The sequence below is a fragment of the Tripterygium wilfordii genome, chromosome 12, assembly GCF_013401445.1.
Source record: "Tripterygium wilfordii isolate XIE 37 chromosome 12, ASM1340144v1, whole genome shotgun sequence".
Taxonomy (NCBI): Eukaryota; Viridiplantae; Streptophyta; class Magnoliopsida; order Celastrales; family Celastraceae; genus Tripterygium; species Tripterygium wilfordii.
In genome coordinates, this window is record NC_052243.1 from 12,450,437 (window position 1) to 12,473,839 (window position 23,403).

The 23,403-nt window shown below is 38.0% G+C and overlaps 3 protein-coding genes across 3 annotated transcripts; all 3 read left to right on the top strand.

Annotated features, from left to right (window-relative positions):
- The first annotated feature begins 637 nt into the window (after positions 1 to 637).
- Positions 638 to 5,612, top strand: LOC120010859. Its single transcript, XM_038861754.1, has 2 exons — positions 638 to 1,974; positions 2,860 to 5,612. The coding sequence occupies exons 1-2, from the start codon at positions 867 to 869 to the stop codon at positions 5,283 to 5,285; spliced, it is 3,534 nt and encodes a 1,177-aa protein (XP_038717682.1). The 5' UTR covers positions 638 to 866; the 3' UTR covers positions 5,286 to 5,612.
- Positions 5,613 to 11,111: 5,499 nt separating this feature from the next.
- LOC120011241 lies at positions 11,112 to 13,500 on the top strand. The gene is made up of 2 exons (XM_038862310.1): positions 11,112 to 11,705; positions 12,716 to 13,500. Exons 1-2 carry the CDS (start codon positions 11,243 to 11,245, stop codon positions 13,264 to 13,266), a joined length of 1,014 nt encoding a protein of 337 aa, XP_038718238.1. The 5' UTR covers positions 11,112 to 11,242; the 3' UTR covers positions 13,267 to 13,500.
- Positions 13,501 to 14,913: 1,413 nt separating this feature from the next.
- LOC120011208 lies at positions 14,914 to 17,217 on the top strand. The gene is made up of 2 exons (XM_038862272.1): positions 14,914 to 15,479; positions 16,458 to 17,217. Exons 1-2 carry the CDS (start codon positions 15,032 to 15,034, stop codon positions 17,012 to 17,014), a joined length of 1,005 nt encoding a protein of 334 aa, XP_038718200.1. The 5' UTR covers positions 14,914 to 15,031; the 3' UTR covers positions 17,015 to 17,217.
- Positions 17,218 to 23,403: the final 6,186 nt, after the last annotated feature.

The window sequence follows — 23,403 nt, forward strand, 5'->3', positions numbered from 1 at the left end:
TGTATTTTTTTAGGTCATTGTGATTTTTTTGGGTAAAGTGGAAGAGCTCATTGTGAACCCCGCGCAATGTAAATTCGTTGGTTATTGTACGAATTTATGGGTTTATCCAATACACACTGAAAGATTGTGGCCATCTCATGTAAAATTTATTTCGCTCTGCATATCACTATTCCCCTAGGACTATTTTCACTAAACAATAACTGAACGATGAAAACTCATACGTTCCTTTCATCATAATATTTCTAAACAAGTTCTTGCATAACAAACCTAAAGTTCCTGTGATATTTTTATTGATGATAATGAAGCAAAATTTTTACATTATATATTAAAGATACAGTTTTAATCTAATGATAAAATTGCTTCATGACAACCTAAAGCAGACACCGAAAGAGAGAACAAAAATTTAATTAGACCAACTACTTCCGTACTCGTTTGATTTTAGGCTCTTAAATCATTTAGTATTTCTTTTGTCTTATTCAACAAGTTGCTGGTGGGCCCTTAAGATTTACATCAATGGACCATAGTGCAGTTCGAGATAACGTTGGCAGGATCTGATGACACACATCGATTGGAGTTCACTGCACCGCCGTTGTATATTATCACTACGAAAGGCGAACTGTTTATCCCAACATCTAGACCCAAGAGAAAATCACAGACGCAGATTTTCTCTCTATCCAAAACACTCGAACCCCTCTTTCTCTGTAGGATTTTATTTACATGCTCCCCAAAATCGTGCGGTTACTGCGATTTCCCGGCAGTTATTCCTCTATGGGACCGTTGGAAAGGTACGCTTTTAATTATTTGAGATCTTGAGAGCCTCTCGATAATTGGGGTTTCTGTTTAGCTTTAGTTGCTAGTCGGTTACTATGCTCTCTGTAATGGACAACGATTGTGATTTCGAGAGGAAGAAATCGGATGCAGTCGAAGAAGCTAGTAGGGTTCCGGGGGATGGTGTTGATAGCGCTAATGAAGTTACGGTTTCATCATTGGGTCTCGAATCGAGAGCTCGAGAGAGTGAAGGAGACCGTATGGTCTTGAGTAACGAAAGATCTGAGGATGCTAAGGTTAGAGCTAGGGTTTCTGAGGATATTGATGGTGGTGTAGATAAGGAAATGAGAGTTAGGGTTTTTGAACCAAAAGATGGAGTTCGTTTCGACCCACTGGTTGATGAGTTTGATGGTGGCGATGATGCGTCTGATTCGGAGACTGGTGTATCTGGTAGTGTTGATAGTATGGGAGACATGTATAAGTCTTTCTTGTCGGAGTTTGATGATTATGTAGCAAGTGAGGAAAATGGATCAACGCTGGGTACTTCCCGCGCATTGAAGTATGGATTTGAAGTGGGTGATATGGTGTGGGGCAAGGTGAAATCCCACCCATGGTGGCCAGGGCATATATTCAATGAGGCATTTGCATCACCTTCTGTCCGTCGGATGAGGAGAAATGGTCATGTGCTGGTGGCCTTCTTTGGGGATAGTAGCTATGGTTGGTTTGACCCATCCGAGCTTATCCCTTTCGACCATAATTTTGCAGATAAATCCCAGCAAACGACAGCCAGGAATTTCATTAACGCTGTAGAGGAAGCAATGGATGAGGCTAGTAGGAGGCCTGGTCTTGGCTTGGCATGTAGATGTAGGAACCCATATAACTTTCGGCCCACTAATGTGCAGGGTTACTTTGCAGTGGATGTTCCAGATTATGAGCGTAATGTGATATATTCAGTGAATCAGATTAGCAAGGCGAGAGATGGTTTTCAGCCGAGTGCGATTCTTTCATTTGTGAAACAATTGGCATTGGCACCTGTAGAAAGTGAGCTGATGAACCTTGAATTTGTAAATAATAAGGCTACAGTTTCTTTCTTGCGCAAGGCTGTGTTTGAAGAGTTTGATGAGACATATGCACAGGCATTTGGAGTGCAACCAACACACCCATCTCATGAAAATGTGGTTTTGCCAGATAGGGAGCCTACCCGAGGTTTGTTGTTTTTACCTCAGCAACTTATGTCACCTTTTCACTTTCAGTGTGGTGTTCTATCTCTACAAACATATATAATATGGTGGACTTTAAGCATATAGGCATAAAGTTTTCACATACTATCCGGTGCCACGAGTTCTCTACCTCTGTAGGACTAGGACCACACATTAGGCTTATTTTGTGAAATTTATGCGTATAGCCTCATGTTTCACATGATAGGCTGATAGCTGATTTTATCCTATTGTATTGAAATTTTCCATCACTAACTAATGTTCAAAAATTAACAAAATTTTCATTCAAAAATACATTTTGAGCTGATGAATTTGTACTTTTTTTGCTGTTGTATGCATCCTATTGTGTTACGAAGGGAGCAATTATTCATGAGTGAAATGGGGCACTTCATATGTTAAGGTTGAAAGGATGAGGAAATAAAACCTGTGCCTGGGTTATGGAAAAATGTGCTTGAAGAAAATAATTTTTAGAAAGGGCTTACTTCTGAAAGTATTTTTAAAATTTTCTGATGGATGATTGCATACTGGATGGGATTTTGCTTTTGATACTTGCTCACAACTTTATGCGTATGAAATAAGAATAGGTGATATGATGATTCATGCATCATCATTGGGTTAGTGCAAACGTTGTGTAGTTTCATCAAATCAATTAAATTTAGAGAAAGGCTACTGGTTATAGCATAAGTAGGTAGGCGGCGTGAGCATATGGAAAAAGTGTCTTGATCCCACCAATACAAACTTTTCTGTTTATTGTTATCTGATGCCTATTTGAATGAAATAATGCTGCTCGCTTCAATGATTCTGTATGTTGTTTCATGTTATATGTAAACACTGCCTCCCTTATGATGTCTATATTTTGTCTTCCCTTCATCAGCTCCTTTAAGTGGTCCACTAGTGATTGCGGAAGCACTAAGTGGTGGGAAGAGCTCCAAAAAGCCTTTGAAAGTCAAGGACCATTCTAAAAAAGATGGGGGGTACCTCTTCAAGAAGAGATATGAACCGAGTGACGCAACAGCCATTCAAGTTAGCCCAGGGCAAACAAGCTCCCTGGCATCTGCTGCTTACATGGGGGGACCCTTAGCATTAGAAGCAGGAGATTATGTGTTACAGAAGAGGGCTGCTTCAGCACATTATCTTCTGGCAAAAGATAAGCAATCAGATTTGCTGTCAGGCAGGGATGGTGCAGGTTTGAGAGGAGATTTGTCTGGTAAGGATGTGCAAAATATTAATCTCGCTTCTTCACATAGCAGTGCACTTGCCAGACAAGTTACTGATGATGTGAAGCCGCCATATCTTAATAAGGAGAAGGTTCTTTATCGAGAGATGAGTGAGATAAGCACAGGTTTTACTGATTTTTCGGGGAAAGGAGTGTTGCCAGGTTTATTTGATGGTACATCACCATCTTTTCAGCAAGGGGAGACTATGCCTGACCTCAACTATGAACAGGATGTGAAAATATCCCAATCAAATGAAGGCTTTCAGCCAAGTGGATTAAGTTTTTCGGCAACCCCAGAAGGAAATTATGGACTGGTTCAGATTCAGGATGATCACACTGGTGAGAATCCTTCGACTGATGCGAAGCATTCTGGTAAAGTAAATGATAATGTTAAGATGAAGAAGCCCAAAGTTCTTAAACGACCATTGGGAGAGTTGAGCACTGACAACTCTACTACGGGGGAGAAAAAGAAGAAGAAAAAGAAAGTTTCTGGCTCAAAAACAGTCCCTCATCGTCCGCTGAAGCATATAACATCTGGCACAGGTGCGGGGGGCAATTTGGCTAGAAAATCCAGCCATGTTAGTATGGTTCATAAGGAGGATTCTTGGGTGAATGTTCAGAGGAAAGTTGGTGGTGCCGGTAATTCCATGGTTAATTCTGTTGATGCATCAACAATGGCTGGTATAGGAATTAATCAGCTCAAGCTTCCACAACTTCTCAAAGATTTGCGTGGCCTTGCTCTTGACCCCTTTCATGGTTCGGAGAGGAATAGCTCTAGAACAATACAACAATTTTTTTTGCAATTTCGGGCCCTTTATTACCAGAAAAGCTTGGTTCTGTCACCGCCAATAGATTATGAGCCTCTTGAGGTTAGTGCAACAAAATCTTCCTCTGGTGTTGGTGTTTCTGATATTTCTTCTGGTATTCTCACCAGAAAGTTATTACCTTCAAAGCCTGTGAAACCCAACAATAGACCAGAGGATCCAACGAAATCTGGGCGAAAGCGTCTTCCATCTGATCGTCAAGAAGATATTGCTGCAAAGAGACTGAAGAAGATCAATCATTTGAAATCATTGACTGCAGAGAAGAAGACTGCTCAGAAGCCTGTAGAAGGCCATCGATTAGAGGGAAAACAGCAAGCGATCATCACCCCAACAAGGCCTATCAAAGCGAATACTGTCATAAGGAAAATGGTGCCTCCAGCTAGGGCTGTTGAGCCTACAATGTTAGTGATGAAATTCCCTCCTGAGACATCACTTCCATCTCCTGCAGAGCTTAAGGCAAGGTTTGGTCGTTTTGGCTCGATAGATCAGGATGCTATGCGAGTGTTTTGGAGATCCTTCACTTGTCGTGTTGTGTTCCGGCATAAGCTTGATGCTCTGGCTGCATATAAATATGCTGTTGGAAACAAGTCCTTATTTGGCAATGTGAGTGTGAGGTACCAACTACGGGAAGTGGGAGGTTCTGCTCCTGAAGTGTCCGGATCTGACAAGGGCAGAGGTGACGATACTCCAGTGGATACTTCGCAATACAAAGATCCAATGTCCGAGCGACCAACACCAGCACTTGCGCAGCTGCCTCTTCCACAGCCAAATATCCAGCTCAAGTCCTGTTTGAAGAGATCAAATGGAGATGAAACGAGCCAGGGAACGGGTGGTAACGGTAATGGTGGTAGAGCGACGGCCCGCGTAAAATTCATGTTGGGTGGGGAAGAAACTAGTATGGTTGCTAATAGAAACAACTTCAACAACAATAATACTAGTTTCGCTGATGCTGGTGCTTCTGGTTCAATGGATTTTAATAGTAAGAACAACGTTCACAAGGCAATTCCTTCTTCTGCATCATCATCATCATCTTCCATGCTTCCCTTTCCACCACAATTTTCAAAAGCTCCTCTTAATAATTTTCATCATACAGAAGTAGTAGCACCCATAAACTCTCACAATCTTAATACTTGTCCTGTTGCGCCTGCTGTGGCCGGCATAGATATATCACAACAGATGCTATGCCTTATGACAAGATGTAGTGATGTTGTTGATAGTCTGACTGGCCTGCTAGGATTTGTACCATACCATCCCCTATGATGATTCATCACAAGGGAATTACGGCAAAAACTGTGTTTAGAGCTGCCCAAATGCCCTGAAAGCCTTGCAGCTGATGGAATGGAGGGAAGGAAGTGGACTTCAATGAGAGTCCAAATGTACTGAGACATTATTAGTGTCATCTCGTCTTTTAATTCTTTGTGTTTTTTTGTCTGTCTATTGAATTTTGGATGGCTTGGCTTGGGCCTCTGCTCTCGCTCCTCTACATATTTGGCAAACTGCCGTCGCGTTTTTTATATGCATTTGATGGCACTCATGATGCAATTCTGCGTGAAATACATGGCGTATTGAGCTCGTGATGGTTTGATGAATTTGGTTGTTTTTTTATCTTTGCCTAATAGTGCTTTAGAATAGCACAATGGTATTGAATTGCTTTACATCTTTATGATTTATTTTTGTTTTTGAAGTTTTAAGATGGACTGAAGTTATATTAAATCAAATGGGCACACGATAACATTATCTTTGATATAGGATGTTCTATCCCGTTGGTACGGGATTAGGGGTTACGATTCTTTTAACTAGAATGGATTACAACTTACAATAACATGATTTTAAGAATGGATTACAACTTATAATATATAATAGATTTTCAAAAAAAAAATCATAAATTCTATATCCTAAATGTAAATACTAAACATTAATCTTAACTCTCATTTGCGGAAAAACATTTAATATGATTTAAGAGAAACTACAACCAATTCTATTCTAATTAAAAGAAGTGTAACCCGGTGATTTGGCTCTTTATGCAACTACATGGACAATCTCAAGGTGGCCTACAATAAAGTTTTTCTCTACTATTATTGATTCTTTTTTCGGGTGGACTTAGAAGGGTGGTGATGCTTGCATAATTCCAAATATTAATGACCATTCTCTCCCATTCTTAGTCTACGTCTGGTAAATAGTATGATTGACAGAGTATATTATACGCTATCAATATATATATGCCAAGTAAAATACGTTGATGAGGTGTTTGGTGAAACCATAAACTACGTTGATTAAACATAGAGTATATAATGTCAAATGATAACAAATGGATCAATTTTATTTACACCACAAATTTTTTTAAAGTTTACACCACTTTTGAATTTTTTTTTTTATTTACATTGATATCCTAATATGATGTCTAATACACCCTTATGTTTGCTCTCTTGTCATTCGCTCTAATTCTTCAAATCGTCTTGAAAAATCCTTCACTTATTTCCTCTCCTTCATCATCGCCACCAAAACCCTAGAAATCTGGAGACTACGTTCAGAACATCAAAAACTGGGCGGATGTTTTCAATTAATCTTTGTTGACGAATGATAATTCCACAAGAACAATGGTCCTGGCAAGACCATGCCACAAGCTTTGTTCTCACTCTCTCTCTCTCTCTGCTCATCGGCACTGTCAGCTATAATACCTGCACCAGCTTGAAGGTGTGCAACCCAGTCTCGGCGCTTGCTTATTTTCTAGTGAGAGAATGAAATGAAACGCCTCCAAATCCTCCACTATATGGTCCACGCCTTGTGACTTCCAGCTGATCAATTAATTCCATCGCTTTCACCATCTCTATTGCAGAATGGGAAAAATGATTATAACAACAATTTTAAGCGAAGGGTATTTCAGATTAATCATTATTAATTTGGTGTGTAATAAATTGGTGTAAACTTATGAAATGAAATTTTTTGATATAAACTTTAACACCTTCATGTGTAAATAAAAGTTCTCTTTATTTATTCTTCATAATTTTCTTATATTTTAAATTTCTTGGTTTTCCTTTTTTTAAATTGTTTTTGTTTGTTTTTATATTCCATGCGGAATTTTTATTTTGACTTTATATTCCACAATGGCATTATTATTTTAATTAATATTCTACTGTGGCAAATTTATGACAAGTCTCCAATTTTCAGTGAAAAATTTGTTGGAATTTGACCGGAGTTGCCTAATTACTGAAATTTGGAATATTCAACGATCTAATTTGAAAAAAATTTGTGAATCATGTAGAGGCATATATATGCATTAGAACGTCCAAATATAATCGTTGCATAAGGCCTACACCTTTTTAAAACGTAAAGCTTAAAGATTTGAAAGTTTCCAACTCCATTATTTCTTTTACAACTACCTTTCACTATTTGTCTCCTCCATTTATTTCATTTCCTTATCTCTTCAATAGTTCCAGCAATTTATGACCTATCGTTTGCTATCTCATTTATTTCTTTTACAATTATCTTTTACGGACCTCTTATCTCTTTCATCTACTTCATTTGCTGTTCTTTTCAATCATTGTAACTGTCTCTAACTCTTTGCAGCAAGTTGATTATGTGATGTCTGTAAGTTCTAGGAGGACTTGTGATATGATAGCTTATGTTAAATTAGCAAGAGCCAAATCAACAAGCAAATTCATAGTGAAATAGGCTTCACTTCCCCCTTTTTTTAAAGAAAAACAACCTGATTTCATTAATTGAAAACTTCAATACATTCAACTCCTTAAGAGCCTCTTTCAAATCTTATTCTCGAAGGCATAACGAATGCGGTATACACCCCCGCTTCCCTCAAAAGTAAATAGAAAGAAGAAAAAAAAGAATTATTTAGATATCGGTAGTGCTACAAATCCATAAGGATATTGTCCATAAGCTTATATAACACATGTGACAAGGTGACTTAGCTTGATGACATGTAAAGTGAATAATGTGTTTTTTTAATGCAAGAATACTATTATTTATCCAAAACAATTAGTTCAATTATTCTCTCACATACTACTGATATAATCTAGATGACATCACAACTTTTTTACTCTTTTTTTTAGACGAAACTTCAAAACGATGACAGTCCTTGACGAAATCGCTACGTGCCTTGGCATGAAATTGTTGAGGAGCGATGTTGGCAAAGGAGAGGTAAACTCCAGAGGCAAGAAGTGAAGCTTCGGTGATGATGAACCTGATTGAGAAAGTGGGCTTTTTGAGAGAGAGCGTGAGAGATGATAGAGAGGAATACCAAACGGACAGTGTCCAGTTAGCCACGTCTTATTTCGATTACATGTTATTTTTAGGGCTATTTTTATGATGATACAACTTAACTTATCGAAATGATATTATATTGTTCACAAATTCGACTCTTCAACTCGGCCATTGTCTCGTCAGTGTACTCTTCTCCCACACCACTTCACTGTCAAAGTTAGACCATGTATTATAGGAAAATGAACAATTCACAGTGACTTTTTCAGCTTTAACAAATTTTTTCCCCTAAATACTTTTCAATACAATGTATTTTGGTAGGAACTAGGAAGTTCTCTTCACTTTGAAAATGTCTATGATCCCTTGAAGCAATTATATGTAAGAATATAATTGGTTCAAGGGATTGCCTGCTGCCTGACATGGAAAAATGTGATTGGATACGTAAATCTCCTTATCCGCTTAATTTTTATCAAGGCCAAGGCTTTTTTCCATTTCCATATCAATGCAGTTTGCATAATAGACATTATTGAAACTTCCCAAACATCTCAATCTCTTTCATCTACTCATTTGTTGTTCTTTTCAATAATTGCAGCTATCTCCAACTCTTTGCAGCAAGTTGATCATGTGATACCTGTAAGTGTTAGGAGGAACTTAATTTCTTAGAAGATTTAGGCAAGCTAGCTTTATAGGCTCGACGTCCTGTGATATGCTAGCTTATGTTAGATTAGCAAGAGCCAAATCAACAAGCAAATAGTGAAATAGGCTTTTTTTTTAAGAAAAACAACCTGATTTCATTAATTGAAAACTTCGATACATACAACTACTTAAAAGCCTCTTTCAAATCTTATTCTCGAAGGCATAACGAAGGCACTATACATCAAAATAGTGTAATAAAGACTCTGTTATGCTCAAAACAAAGTAATAAAACTTTGTGTTGGTATAAAACGATGTAATAAGAGTTTAAAACAGTATAATACCAATCCGTGTTGATAAGAAGTACCGTATCACATCAAAACAGTGTAATAAAGAACTGCTCCATATTTAAACAATGTAATTAGAGTATGTGCCACATCAAAACGATTTAATAACATACCAGAGTGACTTAATAACTGAAATTTGAAATATTGAATGACCTAATTTGAATTGTTTTTTCTTCGGTAACTCAATTATAAACATCTCTATCTTTTAGTCTTCTAGTAATATGATGGGATTATTGCGAGGATCTCAATCCCAAATAAAATAGTATGAATGGATACCAAAATTTTTACGTGGAAAACCTTTCTTGGAGAAAAACCACGAGACTGTAGTCCAACTAAAAACTTCCACGAGTAAAATAATGGTACAACAAACTTCTGCAATAATTACCAATTTGGAATTACAAACAAGTGGAATACTAATTTGGAAACTCTCACCCAAACCCCAAATACACCCAGTCTCACTCTCACTCTCTCTGTCTCACTCTCTCTGTCTCTCTCTCTCTGCACTTAACTATGCAGCTAATCTCTCTCTTCACTTCTCTCACGAATGTAGGAACACCTTTCTCTGCAATGCAAGTATTTGTGCTTCTCTTGCACTCGATGCACTTATCCTTGAACCTGGCTGCACCTTCTTTTTATATAGAGAATTCCAGCCGTGATATGAACAGTATAGCCATGCGAGGCAGCCGTCCAAGTCTCTGGATTGTCAACCAAAGATTGCTGCATCTTGATAAGCTTAATTGGCTCTACACCATTTCTTGTCACATTTATCATTCACGCATGCAACCATTTAATGCATGCATGGAAAGCTTATCTCTCTCCCATTTTCTTCCTTTATTGGGATGAGGGGCCTGCAATGTACATTTCAGTAACATCTTCAAATTGTTTTAATCTTCACCATTCATTTCATCCAACGGTGTCAAATAAACAAAGGTAAAAACCACTAAAAAGATAGACGAATTTTGATGTTTGGCGGTTTGGGTTCCATCTTCTCCCTTCTTACTTATCTCTTCCTTCTTTCCTTTCCATTCCCTGAAAATCATTGTCTCAGCACCCTCAACAGACCCATTCCATTGATGCAAGACCTCAGTCGCCTTCTTCCAACAAAGGTACCTGAAGTTTTGTTCTCCCAACAAAGGTTTTGAAGAGTTGGGTCCTACGATCAGTTTTGAGAAAATTTTGACAGGTTTTGAAGAAATTGTCATAGCTAGTGAATATAAAACTCAAGACTTTAGAATTTGTAATTATTTTTTTCAATTTTTTGAAGAGTTGGGTCCTAAAATTAGTCATGTCTGATACATTCTGATGATATATAAGAATCAATTTGTTGTCGATAAATGGATTGCGAACATGGTCAATAATGATATTACAAGTTGATAATGGAGTTTACGTCTCAATTGAGTAGAACTGTAGAAGGAGAGAGGGAAGAGGGGAGAGGGAAGCAGATTTGTGATAAGAGTATGAGATGGAAGGAAGGAGGGGCTGAAATGATTCCAATCAATTTCACCCATTACAACAATTGATAACATTAATTGATAATGTAATTAAATGCAAGCAATGATGATGCAATAACTCTGGTGGTCGGGTGAAATTGGTTGGAATCATTCCAGCCACACCTATCCCATTCATTTCTTTTATCTATATATATATGCATTAAATGATAAAAGAAATGAAAGGGATGGGTGTCGTTGAAATGATTCCAGCCAATTTCATCCATCGGAATATATATATATATATATATATATATATATATATATATGTATTAAATGATAAAAGAAATGAATGGAATGGGTGTGGCTGGAATCATTCTAGCCAATTTCACCCATCGGAGTCAACTTGACTTTTATGTATCCAAGCCAATATCAATTGGCTTTTTTGGTGGTGGCCCCGACTTGGGGGTTGTAAGCCACCTCTTCACCCTATTATATATTCTCTCCTCCTCTTTCCCTGAAAACCCCATAGACATTTCGATTGACTTCAGAATTCTCTTCATTAGCCTCTTCTTGATTCACAGAGAAGAAAACAACTATGGAGTATTGGCAGTATTGGCCTATGGAGATCACGCTTGTCTCAGCCAATGATCTTAAAGATGTTAGAAGGTTCTCCGAGATGGACGTCTACACCGTCGTTTCCATTCTCGGCTATCCTGGCAAGGAGCAGGAGCAGAAGCAGAAGACACCCGTCCACCATGAGTGCGGATCACACCCTAAGTGGAATTACACGATGTATTTTGTCTTCAGTGAGGCTGCCGCCACACAGAACCAACTCACCCTCAAAATCAAGATCAAAACCGAACGAACTGTGCGCAGCAGCAAAGAGGTCGTCACAGTGCATGTTCCGATCAAGAAATTGTTTGATGAGAAGGCCGAAGAGAATGCCACTAAATTCGTTACCCACAATATCATGAATCCGAACGGGAAGAGCGAGGGAACTTTAAATTTTTCATACAAGTTCGGCCACAGATTCACTGGTGTTGCATCGCTTCCAGGAGGTACAAGTTCTCCCTTCTTACTTATCTCTTCCTTCTTTCCTTTCCATTCCCTGAAAATCATTGTCTCAGCACCCTCAACAGACCCATTCTATTGATGCAAGACCTCAGTCGCCTTCTTCCAACAAAGGTACCTGAAGTTTTGTTCTCCCAACAAAGGTTTTGAAGAGTTGGGTTCTACAATCAGTTTTGAGAAAATTTTGACAGGTTTTGAAGAAATTGTCATAGCTAGTGAATATAAAACTCAAAACTTTAGAATTTGTAATTATTTTTTTCAATTTTTTGAAGAGTTGGGTCCTAAAATTAGTCATGTCTGATACATTCTGATGATATATAAGAATCAATTTGTTGTCGATAAATGGATTGCGAACATGGTCAATAATGATATTACAAGTTGATAATGGAGTTTACGTCTCAATTGAGTAGAACTGTAGAAGGAGAGAGGGAAGAGGGGAGAGGGAAGCAGATTTGTGATAAGAGTATGAGATGGAAGGAAGGAGGTGCTAAAATGATTCCGATCAATTTCACCCATTACAACAATTGATAACATTAATTGATAATGTAATTAAATGCAAGCAATGATGATGCAATAACTCTGATGGCCGGGTGAAATTGGTTGGAATCATTCCAGCCACACCTATCCCATTCATCTCTTTTATCTATATATATATATGCATTAAATGATAAAAGAAATGAATGGAATGGGTGTCGTTGAAATGATTCCAGCCAATTTCATCCATCGGAATATATATATATATGTATTAAATGATAAAAGAAATGAATGGAATGGGTGTGGCTGGAATCATTCTAGCCAATTTCACCCATCCGAGTCAACTTGACTTTTATGTATCCAAGCCAATATCAATTGGCTTTTTTGGTGGTGGCCCCGACTTGAGGGTTGTAAGCCACCTCTTCACCCTATTATATATTCTCTCCTCCTCTTTCCCTGAAAACCCCATAGACATTTTGTTTGACTTCAGAATTCTCTTCATTAGCCTCTTCTTGATTCACAGAGAAAAAAACAACTATGGAGTATTGGCAGTATTGGCCTATGGAGATCACGCTTGTCTCAGCCAATGATCTTAAAGATGTTAGAAGGTTCTCCGAGATGGACGTCTATGCCGTCGTTTCCATTCTCGGCTATCCTGGCAAGGAGCAAAAGCAGAAGACACCCGTCCACCATGAGTGCGGATCACACCCTAAGTGGAATTACACGATGTATTTTGTCTTCAGTGAGGCTGCCGCCACACAGAACCAACTCACCCTCAAAATCAAGATCAAAACCGAACGAACCGTGCACAGCAGCAAAGAGGTCGTCACAGTGCATGTTCCGATCAAGAAATTGTTTGATGAGAAGGCCGAAGAGAATGCCGCTAAATTCATTACCCACAATATCATGAATCCGAACGGGAAGAGCGAGGGAACTTTGAATTTTTCGTACATGTTCGGCCACAGATTCACTGCTGTTGCATCGCTTCTAGACGGTCCAAGTTCGGGTGGGAGTACGGGGTCGAATCTGGTGGTTGAAGCTGTATCAGCTCTTTTAGACGTGGTGATGCAGTGAGGCTGCATCACATGGTTTGAAAGCTACGATGATGGTAACTGTGATTTTTAATTTCTGCTTTCTTTATATATTAAAGTCCCACAAGCACCGAAAGTCATTTTGCATGTGAAAAATGTGTATCCACTTTATCTAGTCTCATATTGCTGTGTATCCGGTATGTGTTTATATATATATATATATATATATTTGTGTATGCAAGTCAGTTGATAAGAAATAAGAATCAAGTTTTCTGTCAACTTTCTTCTCTCTCTAAATCTCTACATGGCATGGGAGCAATACCGATCTTTGGTCTAAAAATATTGTTGTGGTGGGTTTGTTGTTGTTTCTCTCTCCTTTGTTTCTCTGCCTCTCAAATGGCTATTCCAATGCTTGTCTGGATATATGTTATATGAATTTCTGGGTGCTCTTGAGTTTGAGAGAGTGTTGAAGATTAGCCAGCACTGAATAGAAGATGAAGCTTTTGTTGGGAATGATATCAACAACAAAGAATGAGCGAAAAATAAAGCAATTGAAAAAAGACATCAAGATTTACGAAGTTTGGCCAATTGTGCCTACATCTTTGGAGTTACAGAGAGTTTTTACTATTTTAGAAAAAGAATACAATATGTGGTTTTAGGGTTACAATCATACTTATATACTCAAACCCTACACGTAATAATTGGGCCAAAAATACAATAAAAGGCCCCCAAAAATTTTATTCGCCTCCCAAAATTTTTTTTCATAGGATCCGGAACAATCTTATCGGATCAGGTCACAAAAAACACTTCATACTAAAATCCCAACAACTTTTCGACAGTCAATTGGTTAGCACTGAACAGAAGATGATGCTTTCTGGCAATCAGTTGCGATTTCGTCCTGTGGTGGATCTAGTCTATGAGTGAGAGAGGAACTTATGTTTTGGGTCTTATGTGGGTCCAGCCGTGGACTTTGTGATGTGTTAAGCCTTGTGTGTAGACCCAGATGCATGTGGTTAGGGCTCGGCATCGGGTCGGCCTGACTTTTTCAGGCCAAGGCCCAGCCCTGGCCCAAACCCGATATTGATTATCGAGCTTCGGGCCGAGTTCATTAGAAAAATGCAGCCCAGGCCCAGCCCAAGCCCATAAAGCTCGGGTCTTAACTATTTTTTAAAATTTTTTGGAGATATACTCTTTCACTTTTTTTAATTGTTTTAATATAGTGTTAATGCAGATGCCATGAAATATATATATATGAGTATGAGATGGAAGGAAGAATGATAGTTTTCGTCTAATTTTTTAAAAAATGGTCTAGTGTTTATTTAACACCGTTGGATAAAAACAATGGTTAAGATTAAAACAATTTTAAGATATTGTTGAAATATATATTCCAACCCCTCGTCCCCACTTGCTTATATTTTTTCTTCATTTCGGGATGGGATGGGCTAGAATGATTCCGGTCAATTTCACCCATTACAACAATTGATAACACTTAATTAATAATGTAATTAAATGCATGGATGCAATGACTCTGATGGATGATTCCAATCACATCCATCCCATTCATTTCTTTTATCATTTAATGCATATATATATATATATATATGTATATAAAAGTCAACTGGACTTTTATGTATCCAAGCCAATATCATTGGTTTTTCTGTGGTGGCCCCCACTTGGGGATGTAAGCTACCTCTTCACCCTATCATATATTCTCTCCTCCTCTTTCCCTGAAAACCCCATAGACATTTCCATTGACATCAAATTTCTCTTCATTAGCCTCTTCTTGATTCACAGAGAAGAAAACAACTATGGAGTATTGGCCTGTGGAGATCACGCTTGTCTCAGCCAATGATCTTAAAGATGTTAGAAGGTTCTCCGAGATGGACGTCTACGCCGTCGTTTCCATTCTCGGCGATCCTGGCAAGGAGCAGAAGCAGAAGACACCCGTCCACCAAGAGTGCGGATCACACCCTAAGTGGAATTACACGATGCATTTTGTCTTCAGTGAGGCTGCCGCCACACAGAACCAACTCACCCTCGAAATCAAGATCAAAACCTTACGAACTCTACTCAGCAGCAAAAAGGTCGTCACAGTGCATGTTCCGATCAAGAAATTGTTTGATGAGAAGACCGAAGAGAATGCCGCTAAATTCGTTACCTACAATATCATGAATCCGAACGGGAAGAGCGAGGGAACTTTGAATTTTTCATACAAGTTCGGCCACAGATTCACTGGTGTTGCATCGCTTCCGGGAGGTACAAGTTCTCCCTTCTTACTTATCTCTTCCTTCTTTCCTTTCCATTCCCTGAAAATCATTGTCTCAGCACCCTCAACAGACCCATTCTATTGATGCAAGACCTCAGTCGCCTTCTTCCAACAAAGGTACCTGAAGTTTTGTTCTCCCAACAAAGGTTTTGAAGAGTTGGGTCCTACGATCAGTTTTGAGAAAATTTTGACAGGTTTTGAAGAAATTGTCATAGCTAGTGAATATAAAACTCAAAACTTTAGAATTTGTAATTATTTTTTTCAATTTTTTGAAGAGTTGGGTCCTAAAATTAGTCATGTCTGATACATTCTGATGATATATAAGAATCAATTTGTTGTTGATAAATGGATTGCGAACATGGTCAATAATGATATTACAAGTTGATAATGGAGTTTACGTCTCAATTGATTAGAACTGTAGAAGGAGAGAGGGAAGAGGGGAGAGGGGAGCAGATTTGTGATAAGAGTATGAGATGGAAGGAAGAAGGATAGTTTTCGTCTAATTTTTTAAAAAATGGTTTAGTGTTTATTTAAAATCGTTGGATAAAAACAATGGTTAAGATTAAAACAATTTTAAGATATTGTTGAAATATATATTGCAATCCCTCATCCCCACTTGCTTATATTTTTTCTTCATTACGGGATGGGAGGGGTTGGAATGATTCAGGTCAATTTCACCCATTACAACAATTGATAACACTTAATTGATAATATAATTAAATGTAATCAATGATGAGACAATGACTATGAAATTTCTTTTATCATTTAATATATATATATATAAGTCAACTTGACTTTTATGTATCCAAGCCAATATCAATTGGCTTTTTCGGTAGTGGCCCCCACTTGGGGGTTGTAAGCCACCTCTTCACCCTATCATATATTCTCTCCTCCTCTTTCCCTGAAAACCCCATAGGCATTTCCATTGACTTCAGAATTCTCTTCATTAGCCTATTCTTGATTCACAGAGAAGAAAACAACTATGGAGTATTGGCCTATGGAGATCACGCTTGTCTCAGCCAATGATCTTAAAGATGTTAGAAGGTTCTCCGAGATGGACGTCTACGCCGTCGTTTCCATTCTCGGCGATCCTGGCAAGGAGCAGAAGCAGAAGACACCCATCCACCATGAGTGCGGATCACACCCTAAGTGGAATTACACGATGCATTTTGTCTTCAGTGAGGCTGCCGCCACACAGAACCAACTCACCCTCGAAATCAAGATCAAAACCTTACGAACTCTACTCAGCAGCAAAAAGGTCGTCACAGTGCATGTTCCGATCAAGAAATTGTTTGATGAGAAGGCCGAAGAGAATGCCGCTAAATTCGTTACCTACAATATCATGAATCCGAAGGGGAAGAGCGAGGGAACTTTGAATTTTTCGTACAAGTTCGGCCACAGATTCACTGCTGTTGCATCGCTTCTAGGGGGTTCAAGTTCGGGTGGGAGTACGGCGCCGACGGGTGGGAGTACGACGCCGAATCTGGCAGCTGCAGTGCAACTGTATGAGCTGTTTTCGACATAGTTGGAAAGCTACGATGATGGTGAATTGGATGACGATGATGGTAACTGTGATTTCTAATTTCTGCTTTCTTTATATATATATTAAAGTCCCACAGGCACTGAAAGTCATTTTGCATGTGAAAAATGTGTATCCACTTTATCTAGTCTCATATTAATGTGTATCCGGTATGTGTTTATATATATATATATACTGTCGTGCCCGCGCGTTGCTGCCGGATTGTTAGATACACATGTAATAGCAAACAAAGAAAACAGTGTATGATTGCTGGAAGTCCAAATTTCATGAAAGCATATCCAAACATATAAGGCCATTAGTCAATTAGATACACATGTAACTGCATGCACACGAAAAATGAAAGTTACTTGCTTAAACATCTGATTTTTTGCAAGCATATGGCTTTCAAAATCCAACTAAAAATGAAAATTACTTACTTAACCATCTTTTTGGATCAGCAGTTCAAAGTCGAGTTCCCTGCATTATTAATTTGAAAACCATGGAAACGCATACAAAATCAACTACTTGTATAGCTAAAAAATAATAAATGTAAAGGAGCAACATATCTGTACCAAATATAACTTTATAGGTTAGGAAAGGACAGACAAAAGTAACATTTTACCGGATAGTGCAATAATGGAATTTTATCAGATAGTCTTATTATAGAGTTTTTGACCAATATAGCACCGTGCATAAAAATATATCCCAATATAACTCTCATTGTTAAATTATTCCCTATATAGCTCTTAACGCCAGTCAAACTGGCGTGATTAGTAGTATTTTTTTTCAATCACGCCAGTCTGATTGGTGTGATTATTTTTCAACAAGTCACGCCAACAGCGGGTAATTTTATGGTCACGCCAATAGATTTGGCGTGACCTTAAAATTTGTTTGATCAGTCGACGTGATCATATCATTTCTTTAACCACGCCAACCAAGTTGGTGTGGTTGGCGTGGAGTGCAAAATGCACAATACAAACCTAAGTTTGTTGCACCTGTTAAAAAAAAAGAGTGCAAAATGCACCTCAACAATATAAAGACACAAAAATGTTAAAATAACCATAACAAATGCATCCGAACAATATAAACCTGTAAACAAAAAGTGCAAAATGCATCCCAACAATACAAAGACACAAAAATGCCAAAATAACCATAACAATCCTGAACCCATCAAATACTAACCACAACAATCCTGAACCCATCACATACAAAGCCAAAACAAAAAACAATATAATTTCTAATGATGCCAACATCCGAATAACATACTAATATCATATGATCATGTGCCTAGTCCAAGTGTCGGGAGTAGTAGATGTACCGGCATCATCCTGTGTCAGCTGGGAAGAATGCATTGTAAAGTCATTTGCACGAGAAACGCGACCTCGTCTTTGAGATGGACCTCCTGGATACCTATGACCATGTTGGGGCGTGGCTTCCACATCAGTGCCTATAATCTCCTCAATTCGATGTCCCTCACTGACTTCTTCTAGAATATCACGGCAATTCCCCAACCAATTACTTGCAATTGCAGAAGCAGATTCATTAAATGCATCACGCAATGCAGCAGCAGCTCTTCTCGCTCCCGCTAAAGCCAACGCAGCCTGCATAAATGATTTGACATATCAATATAATTGAATTAATATAAGTAAATAGGAAACTTTGTCACTAATTACCACTCGTCGTAAACGGCTCCCATGGGGCGCATACTCCAAATCTGATTCTCTCCGTACAGTTGAAGGAGCACTAATCACCCGTCGTGTGATAGACAAATACCATTTCATATAGTCATCAAGGCTGATGCGAGGGAATCACTTTTGTGCAATATGAGCAAGTCTATCATCCCAATATGCTAACCATGTCGCGTTCTGGACAGTCCAGTCCACATCGCCTCGACCTCTCCTATTCATATCATGTAAAGTTTCGTTCGTATCCACTGGACCCGATACATGCTGAGAAATACCAAATTGTCTCATAACTCGATCAGGGAAATGAAACTCCACGATCTCAAAGCAAATTAATGGCACCACTGCTCTCCAAATTCTACTTCCGTCAATGCATACTTCTGGTAGCCATTCAGTACCTAGCAATCTCAATTGTTCTGCATCGGACCTCCTTTTAACAAAATATTTGTTACACCTGTAAAATGTTAGCTGGACAAGTGCAGTAATAGGCAAAAATCTCCCACCCTTTAGTACACTCTTGAAGATCTCCGACAAATTTGTAGTCATGTTACCGTATCTATGCCCATCATCATATGATAAACTCCACTATTCTTTTCCGGCGCCATCCAAATAATTCCATGCCTCAATGTTCAACTCTTTTACACGATTCATCCAGAAATTAAATTTTCTCTTAGATGCTTCGTTTGCCATCGTATTTACTGCCTTCTTCAAGTCTTTATCTTTAAATTTGTCATTGAAATTACTAACAAAATGTCTCGAACAATACCTGTGATATGCAAAGGGTTCGGGCCAATAATCATGAATTGCTACCAAAATACCGGCATGTTGATCAGACAACACACAAATTCCTCGTCTATCTGTAACATAAGAACGAATGCATGCTATGAACCATCCCCAATTATCAGCACTTTCTTCATCGACAATTGCAAAACATAAAGGAAATAGGCCATTGTCTGCATCAAAAGCAACCGTGATCAACAACTTCCCTTTGTATTTCCCATACAGGTGAGTACCGTCAATACTAATTAATGGACGACAAAATTGAAACCCAATGATAGACGGTCTGAATGCCCAAAAGACACGACCAAATATCGCCCGTCCATTAACAAGTTCCTTATAATTTATATTGACAACCGACCCTGGATTAAAAATCTATAATGCATTCAACAACCTGGGGAGCATATTGTATGAATCTTCAAATGTTCCAAATAATTTCTCCATAACCTTCTATTTTGCCTTCCAAGCCTTTTTGTACGACACCGGGTAGTGCAATAGGGAGCTAGCAAAAGCCTAAATCGCTGCTATATTCATCCTTAAGTCTGCTTTGACAATAGATATGACTTCATCCGCAATATACTCTGAATCCAACTGCCGATGACACTGCTGCAGTGAAGCATTTGTGCATGTATGTCGACCTTTAATTACTGTTATCATCCATATATTCAATTTATATTTCTTAGCAGCTCGAAGATACCATTTGCAAACTGGCTCCTTCACACATCTCAATTGGACAACTCTTGCATTTGAGCGTTATGTCTTGTATTGGTAATTATTCTTAATGTGTCTTGTATTGGTCCTCTGTGTCAAGAAGGAGTTGATCATCCTATTGAAGATAAGGTACCACCATGGAACATTGATGAACACCTTCACAAACCAAAACACAAATGATTGTAGAAAAGGTATAAGGTGGACTGACTTACCGGGAAGGAGGCAAATAAATTTTCATAATTATCTGCACAGAGATTAAAAAAATCCAATCACAGATAGAACTATATGGATTATCACTTTCCTTTCAGCAACGAACAAATATACTCAACCAAGGAGCATCATATAATGTGATTGAAATGCAAGTTTATCTTGGCACAAATGCTGGATATTCTAAGATTGGTAAAAACACAAAGTAGGAGTTACACTTGCATCCAATCGAATATCCTGCGGTAGCCTTGCAAAGTAATCTTTTGGGAGATTAAAACTGTCCTGCAACCTAGAAGAGAAAAAAAAAACAGCAAAAGAGAAGGTACATTTTCACTATACTTTATCAGTAAACAAACAAAAAAAAGTCCAAAGAGAAACAAACGTGCATCAACAGAAGGTAACCTTATATGTCTCAATTAAAAGTAAGACTACTGTAAAGAAAAATAAGTAAAGAAATGCCAAGAACACATGGCATATAAGATATGGAGAATTGTCTTGTTTACTGTCTTGTTTATTACTACAAATCCTTCTATGTAGTCGAATGTTTTTTCAGCAGATATTAAAGTTCTTGGTCTCTTGCAAATGTGGCAAAATCCAAGTAGAGCACGCTAATCCATTTGACCTGTTCAAAATATAAATTTGTTACATGTTTATTACTTTCTAGCTTCTACTAAACCTTTATGCTTCTGAAGGCTTAGTGGTCATTAGTTCATTATCATCTCAGGTGTTGGTTCCAGTGATATCGTTCCTCTTGTAATGATGCCAAACTGACCAAGTCCGCCAAGAACACTGTGAACGAGGTCGACATTATGCTTTTTGTGAATAATCTATCACTTCTCCTTTGCCTGCATTTGAGTTTAATCCATCTATTAGTAACAATTGAAGTGAAAAAAATAAGATAATGTTAACTATATTTTTGTCAAGCTAATTTGATTATGAAATACGAAATCTCAATTACGCTGTCAACGTACCAGTAACTACTTCCAACTAATGGACGTCACTTATCTGGGGGCCATGGCGAAATGGTTCACCACTGATCCCAACATTGGACAAAGTTCCACCGACGATTAAATATAAATAATCAGTCCAAGATTTTGGTATATGAAAACACTTCTAACCCAAAAGAATTGACGACTAATATATGAAATAGTAGATGCTACATCGGAGTATACCTGTTATGCCAATAGGTAACCTGTTGCAGGTCCTTCCCATGAAGCTTGTGCGTTTCTAGTGTACCAACGTGAGTTTTGAGCTTCTTCCTACAAATTTACTCAAAGTTATCTAGCTAGACACCAGCAAGACGAAAAAAAAATTAACCAAACGCCCGATTCATGTGCTTTAAAAAAATAAATTAGAGCGCCAATTGAAAGACAAAGATGGCACAAATCAAAAGCAAGAAGAAAAATCCCAAGGCAAGGAAAGCACGTGAAACACCTGCCGCATCTCATAGAATGGACAGAGGAGACATGACAACAATAGAAGCAACCTACACTAAATTTTAATTCATAAATTTTTATATGCCATTTGTAAAAAAGTCATGATTTACATATGATTTTAGGAGAAATTATAACAAATTTAAGTTGTAGTCGCCATCTCGGTGCTTTGCATGCTTATGCAACTACATTCACAATTTGAAGATGACCTACACTAGAAATTCTCTCTACTTTAATTGATTCTCTATTTGGGTGGATTTATTTAGAGCATACACAATAGTGTTATATTTAACATTGTTAGCAATACTTTTTGGATAAATATAGTGCTATACTCTCACAATGGATATAATGGAGTGTATTTCAAGTACTTGAAATGTTACTTTTTTGATAAATATAGCGCTACATGCACACAATGGGTGAAAAATGACACTTGAAAATTTAGTTGTGGAAAAATGATACTTGAGAGTTGGAGTATATATATAGTTGATGAATAGTGAAGAGAGATGATGAAAATGAAGAGAAATGTGATGAAAATGAAAAAAGAGAAGATTAAAAGGAAGAAAGAGGTGATGAAAAGAAAGAGAGAAGATGAAAAGGAAGAGAGAAATGATGAAAAGGAAGAGAGAGAAAATAGAGAAAATGAATATAGAGTGTTGGAATTTATGGAGTGTTGATGAATAGTATTATTATGGGACCCACTCATCCAATTAAATTGTGCCATATAGGAGAGAGGAGAAGAGAGAGAATAATTTTAAAGTGTTGTATTATATTATACCACTGTGGATACTCTTAGAACGGTTACTAATGCTTTGCATAATTCCAAAATAGGTTAATACCACTTTTGGTCACCGAAAGATTTTGGATTTTTCAATTTGATCACCCAAAATTCAAATGTTACAACTTAGTAACCGAATATTCATATTTGTTCCAAACTAGTAACTCGGGTAGATTTTGACCATCTCGGACAGTCAACACATCTAAATGGTATTAAAAAAATCAATTTCAACTATTTTTTTGCTGTTGTGGCTTGCAAACGTGGAAAATGAAAAAATATTTTAAAAAAACAAATTTTAAGAAATTGAATTCTTCTTCCTCACCCATTACAGACTCCCTCGATGCCCAAAATCACTGTACGACCATTATTTCTAACGATCGACCACCCAAAACACTTGCTTGCCTCACCTCCACAAAAATCCGATCATCCCCACAACAGATCGAATCACAATACCGCAAGTGATTTCACTTCCATGGCAGCTTGGTCAGGATATTTCACTTATAGAGTCTAGTTTTGGTTTTTGTTCCAAATGACAATCTCCTATTGAAGAGAAGAAACGACTTTCGTCACTAAAAATGATCACTTTCATGGACAAAGTGCTTGGACTCTCAAATCTTCAACCACCCAAAACCCCTCTGCTAAAGGTGCGACCAAAGAGGGTGAGTGGTTGACGGTCGGAAAAGGTACAGAAAAAGGCCTAGCAGAAGCAGGAGGCAATTTTGAAAATCAAATGTCTCTAGACCGAAATTTGAGTTCCTAGTTAGATCTCTGCCTGCTAAAGAAGGAATTGTTGCTGGGCAGGAGGCGTTG